The sequence below is a fragment of the Halyomorpha halys genome, unplaced genomic scaffold (assembly GCF_000696795.3).
Source record: "Halyomorpha halys isolate HHAL.00 unplaced genomic scaffold, Hhal_1.1 Scaffold181.1, whole genome shotgun sequence".
Lineage (NCBI taxonomy): Eukaryota > Metazoa > Arthropoda > Insecta > Hemiptera > Pentatomidae > Halyomorpha > Halyomorpha halys.
The window spans coordinates 171,703-178,644 of record NW_027114494.1 but is presented as its reverse complement, the minus strand read 5'-3'; the positions used below and the strand labels follow the sequence as shown (position 1 = coordinate 178,644).

Below are 6,942 nucleotides of genomic sequence, written 5' to 3'. Positions count from 1 at the left end.
TGAAAAGACATATAATGGCCTGTCACACAGGTGAGAAGTCTCATCAGTGTCCTTACTGTGATTATAAATCAGTAGAATTTGGAAAAATGAAACTACATATAATGGCCCGTCATACTGGTGAAAAGCCTCATAAATGTCCTCATTGTGATTATCGATCAGTACAATCTGGAGGTTTGAAAAGTCACATAATAGCCCATCATCATACAAGTGAACAACCAGCGAACTGTAGCAGTGCTGGTTCGAATCCGACATGGGAAGGAGCCCCCACTGTGGTGTTAGAATAGGGTAGTCCCTATAAATAACCTCCCAACATGTCAGAAATGGCCAAAAAGGGCGTCATAATAAAAAAAAAGTGGGTGCATGCACTTTGTATTAGAGTTATAATGAGTGGTTGTGTTCATCAGTCCTCAAAGTCAAAAAAGTCTAAAATCATTGGTCCCAGGTTCTCATTCATTTTTCCAAATTAATTTTTCTTTCTAAAACCATCTTTGTCAAATTAATAGTATGTCTTGTTATCACTCCATGTTCTAGATTCTTTTATTTTATTTTAATCTGATAGTGTCTGCTTCTAATTTCTTATTTCTTTCCAATACCGAGGTATGGAAAATTTTGATTCACTACTACTAGTAACTGCGGTAGAATGGTGTATTACTTATGTGTATCCAACAATTATGTTTCATGTTTGTGCTAAGAAACAGGATCATCAGCATTTGTGTTTGATAGTGTAAAGATGTGTATTATGCCCAAGTTACCTACGTAATTACGAAATTACCAATCCCTATGAAATCAAATAGAACAATTATCTCATTTTCTATTTAATGTTGATTTTCATCTTGCTGTGCTGAATGTCGAGAAATTGAAAAAAAAATTATTTTGGCAATCTTCCATGCAAAGTATACTTCTATAATTTTATACTTCTAATAAAACTTTTAAACTTCTACAAAAGTTTATATTTCTATAATTAAGTTATACTTTTTGTTCTGAACTTGATTTAAGTTTGTTTATTTACAAGTTGTTTCCCTATATTTTTGATTAATATTTAACCTATGTATTTTTATTGCAAATTTCAAATAACTGCAAAAATAGTCTAAAAGTTAAAAAATAAAATTGTTGATAAGAAATTGTGAATTTTAAACAATGAATCAACCTACTCCTTATTTTGTATTTTCCTTACCCTGTACCAACCTACTCCATCCCTGTGTGGGGATTATTATGCTCCATTGAAGCATAATTACTTTCTTGGGGATTCTACTGGTCATTTTTCATCACAAATTATTATTTTTTGAAAATATAATAAATGTGAAATGAAAAATTATCTTTATATGAACAGAAACTAATATGATGTAATAGGTATGAGGTTGCTGAGGCCAACCTACTTCTTCCTATTTTAATGCTTCTTTATCTTGTACCAACATACCACATACTTTTTTTGAAAGACTACTGGTTATTTTTTATCACTAATTATTATTTTTTTCTATCATTAATTTTTAAAAATATAATAAATATGAAATGAAAAATTACCTTATATGAACAGAAACTAATATGATATAATAGATATGAGGTCACTGTATGGGGGCTATAGGCCCACTAGGGGTAGGGAAAATGGAGCATAACCTCACCTCACAGTCTTACTAGCTGCACACTCTCTAGGTAATTCTATTCCCTGTGTATTTATCTTACTTTTGAGACTTATCCGTTGACTAACAAAAAAATTTCATAGCCCATGTTTCTTATGCTGTAAAATTGTGTATCATTCATTAATTGATAAAATAAAACATCTTAATAATAATAAAAATAAAAGCTCGTATAATTATTGGCTTTCATGAGTTCATCTATGATGGTTTTGTAGTATTCATCACTCTTGTTACCCAGAAATCTTTTCACTGCACTTACAAAACACTTCTATGTTAATAATTCATTTTTACTTTAAATATAAATCACCTTGGAGCTTTAGTTTTTGAAGACCAACAAAAAAGCTTTTCTTTGGTTTTGCATCAGATATTTGTAGGAAATATTTCTTTTAGATATGGTAAAGTGGGGTGGCTTAAGGCCACTTTTTTCATATTTTTTTCATATTTCTCTGAATATTGGAGTTATCAAGCTGAAATACTAGATAAATACACATCTCCCTCACCTATTTTTATACAAGATAAATACATATCTCTTGCACCTATTCCTTCTTCAAAATTGACTGTGTGAGTGATCTGGAAATTTTTTTATTTTTTTTTAATAATTTATTTATTGATATTTACAACTGTATACACATATATACAACAAGTAAATTTGCTGTAGGTGACATAGTAACATGATAAAAACATGTGGAGAATCTACCCACTGATAGAACTCCAATAACATTTCTAGAGAAGAAGATCTCGAGGCCATCTTCTTTTCAGACGCCTAGGAGGATTATTAAGTAATGAAGGAGAAGCCAGGTTAGAAACAAGTGGATTTGGGGATCTGGAAAATTTAAAAAGAAATAAATAAAACCAACTCGTGTCATCCCATCATCGGGTGAATTGGATCACCTCATGTCTTTTTCACTAAAAAGTTTATTTATTTTTGTTCCTGGTCATTTGCATTGTCTATAGGAACTATAAATTATTTTTTTAAATTTTCTTGGTTCATACAAAAAAATTTTTCAGTCAAAAGAAAGTAAAAGTGGAGGTAAATTAAATGTTTTTTTGTCTTGAATTCAAATTAAAATCAAAATTTACCTCTAGCATGTTCCAAAAGTCAAGAGGATCGACTTACAACATTAAAAAAAAAATATCTTATTTTTTCAAAGGTAAATGGTTTAAAAAAGAAGGCCACTTATATAAAAATTAATTTATTTGACAAATTCCTTTTGATTTAACCTCTTTTTACATAAAAATAATAACAGGATGTTTCCTTGGCAACAAGGAGAGATTAGAGGCACTAAATCCATCACAATTTGAAAGAAAATCCAAACATTCTCAAAATCGTTCAGTCAAATTTACATATTTGCATCATGAACAAAATATCGCAAATCTTGGAATGAAAATCCCACACCCAACTTTACAGGAGTGTTAACTTTTTTTCAAAACATTACATTTCTTGTACATCCTTAGCATCTCTACAACAAAAAAAAAGAAATGGAATGTTAGTTTCAGAGAAAAACCATTAAGAACACATTAAGAGAAAAACCCAATACATAGCTGAATTCTATGTTAAATTATACACAAAATTTCTTATAAAATGTGCAGCTCATCTTCAAATATCAATGCCAAAACACTGCAACACCCAAAAAAATGAAAATGTTAAACCTTATTGACAGTTGGCCATTGTGACATAACCTGAACCGAATCTTTTCTGGTAAGTGCTCTACTCATGCACCAAACTAAGAATTATCGGATAATATGATTTTTTGCCTGTATCCTTCACAATCAACGTTTGAAATTAAAATCCAGCATTGACCTTATTCCATCCAATTTGGTCCAAGCCATCCCATTTCCATTTTTTAGAAAAAGTTTTCAGTAGTTCTAACTTAATATGGAGAAGTTGAAGAATCACATGCTTTGGCTTAGTAAGGGGGAAGGCATATTCTGTATTTAGAGTTTCAGGTTCAAAAGAGGTTTTATGAGGAAAATCTTTCTCACTGTAAATGTCTTTTGTTATCTCACTATCCCATAAACAGAAAAACACCAATGCCTTCTAAAACTACTAAGAAAGTCCTACAAATTTACCTATCACTGATTTTCCCCCATGATACGAAGCAGAATCATCAGGTACTTAAAAATTAATCAATGACAATATCATGTAGAATTGTGTAATTTCTATTATAAAATGCTTCTGGAGGAAAATTTTAGAAGTTACCAATTATGTTTTTTATTTGTTTAAAATTTTAAAAAATGAATATAATAACTTGTCTTTCTATTTTATATTTAACATTTATATAAAAACATTTATTTTATATTTTAATATGAGAATTTATTGCTTATAGGTCCAAAAGATAGCTGCCATAGTGGAGGAAAGTCCTACCAGTGTTCACACTGTAATTATAAAGCAATACAATCTGGAGATATTAAAAGGCATATAATGGCGTGTCACACAGGTGAGAAGCCCTATCAGTGTCCTCATTGTGATTATCGATCAGTACGTTCTGGAAGTATGAAAAATCATATAATAGCCCATCATACAGAAGAAAAGTCTCATCAATGCCCGCACTGTGATTATAAATCAGTAGGATCTGGAAGTGTGAAATCTCATATAATGGCTTATCATTCAGGTGGAAAGGCCTATCAATGTCCTCACTGTGATTATAAATCAGTAGGATCTGGAAATATGAAAAATCATATTATGGCCCGTCATACAGGTGAGAAGCCACATCAATGTCCTCACTGTGATTACAAATCAGTAGGCTCTGGGAGTATGAAAACTCATATCATGGCCCGTCATACTGGTGAGAAGCCACATCAATGTCCTTACTGTGATTACAAATCAGTAGGATCCGGAAGTGTGAAATCTCATATAATGGCCTATCATACAGGTGAGAAGTCTCATCACTGTCCCCATTGCGATTATAAATCAGTACGAGCTGGACATATGAAAAATCATATAATGGCCTGTCACTCAGGTGAAAAGCCTCATCAATGTCCTCACTGTGAGTATAAATCTGTAGAATCTGGAAAAATGAAACTACACATAATGGCCCGTCATACTGGTGAAAAGCCTCATCACTGCCCTCATTGTGATTATAAATCAGTACGATCTGGACATTTGAAAAATCATATAATGGCTTGTCACTCAGGTGAAAAGCCTCATAAATGTCCTTACTGTGATTATAAATCAGTAGAATCGGGAAAAATTAAACAACATATAATGGCCCGTCATACTGGTGAAAAGCCTCATAAATGTCCTCATTGTGATTATAAATCAGTAGAAGCTGGAAAAATTAAACTTCATATAATGGCCCGTCATACAGGTGAGAAGCCTCATCACTGTTCTCTATGTGATCATAAATCTATTACACCTCAAGATTTAAAAAGACATATAATGGCACGTCACACAGGTGAGAAATCTCATCAATGTCCTCACTGTGATTATAAATCAGCCCTATCTGGAAGTTTGAAAAGACATGTAAGGACCCATCATACACCTTAGAAGCCTCATCTATGTGGATTATTAATCATGAACTGGAGTTGGGGACTTAAAATTTGAAAATTTTTGTAATGTTTTATCTTATTGACGCACTGTCATTATAACCATTTAACTGTATAGTTTCAACTGTTTAATATACATATTGATGCCCACCACACTGGGGTAGGGTGTACACATGTGGCCCTACCAGTCAGGAAATTAGACCTGTTGGAGATTTTGAATGGAATAGCAAGAACTGAGAATTGTCAGTAAAGTTCATGATGAAAAGTGTAACGATGTGGTTCAACTTAATTAAGTTTGGGATATTGTCATTAGTTGAAAAGTGTAACGATGTGGTTCAACTTAATTAAGTTTGGATCTTGTCATTAGTTCTAAACTTTAACATTTTGTATCAGTTTTCATGAACTGCATAATAGCTAATTTTGGCAGTTAAAAGAATTTCTTGGACTTTTAAAATAATTTAGACATAGAGAAAGGTATACGTACTGCATTCCCTGCATTTATTAGTATTATGTTTTGTTTGGTATATTTGGTTAAGAACTTGATTTAAAATGTTGGATCTTATTAAAAACTTTATTACTATGTATAAAATTATATTAATATGGGAAAGTGGGGTACACTGATGCATGTGAATCATTGATGCAGCGATACTTCACTGTGAGGAGAGATTCCAAAAATATTAGTTGGGTCATCAACAGGTATTGCCAGCACCAATGGTCGTTCAGTGAAGTAGGCAGAGTTGTGTTCAGTATTTGTGTTTCCAAGTGTAAAAATGTGTATTATCCCCCAAGTTACCTACGTAATTATGAAATTACCAATCCCTAAGAAATCAAAAGGAACAAACTGTTGTGTATCTCATTTTTCATTTAATATTGACTTTCATCTTTCTGTGCTGAATGTCGAGAAGTTGATGAAGAAGAAAATTATTTTGCCCACCTACTATTCCTTTCATGCAAAGTAGGCTGCTTTATATTTCTATAATTAAGTTATACTTTTTGTTCCTGAACTTGATTTGTTTATTAATTATAAGTTTTTTCCCCTATATTTGTGATTAATATTTAACTATGTATTTTTATTGTAAATTTCATATAACTATGCCAAAATTATCTAAAAGTTAAAAATAAAATTATTTATTACAAATTGTGGATTTCAAATAATGAATCAACCTATTTCTTCATATTTTAATGCTTCTTTATCTTGTACCAACGTACCCTATAATTTTTTATCACTACTTATCATTTTTTGAAAATATATTGAAAAAATATCTTTATATGAACAAAAACTAATGTATGATATGATAATAGATATGAGGTCACTGTACTGTGGATGTAGGCCCTCCTTTGGTAATTCTATGCTCTGTGAGTTAATTAAGATAAACCCACAGGGTATGCTATTTTTGTAAATAGTGTCTTGACGTTAACAAAACTCCAGAGCCCATGGCTCTTATGCTGCAAAATTATGTATCATCCAGAAAATGCATTCATTAATTGATAAAATTAAACATCTTTTAAGCTTGTATAACTATAGAGTTTTATGAGTTCATCTATGATGGTTTTGTAATATTCATCACTCTCAGAAATCTTTTGACTGCACTTAACAAAACACTTCCATGTTAATACTGAGGAGAAGATGGTTGGGGGTGCAGTCAATGATAAACACAAATAAGTTGGATTAACCGATTTTATTGTGCCAATGTTTCGGCTAGAGTTTCTAGCCTTCTTCAGGGCTAAAAACAGAACAAGATAACACCACAGTAAGTATAAAAAAATAAAAAAGAAAGTATAAACAGAATAATTTTACAAAACAGAATTAATAAAATGAAGT

General features: G+C 31.5%; 1 protein-coding gene across 1 annotated transcript in view; it reads left to right on the top strand.

Annotated features, from left to right (window-relative positions):
• Positions 1 to 6,248, top strand: part of LOC106679168 (zinc finger protein 345-like) — an 8,616-nt gene extending 2,368 nt beyond the window's left edge. The window contains exon 4 of the mRNA XM_067051692.1: positions 3,962 to 6,248. Within this exon, the coding sequence (XP_066907793.1) occupies positions 3,962 to 5,121 (1,160 nt within the window). The 3' untranslated portion in view covers positions 5,122 to 6,248. The remainder of the gene's footprint in view (positions 1 to 3,961) is intronic.
• The last annotated feature ends 694 nt before the right edge of the window (positions 6,249 to 6,942 follow it).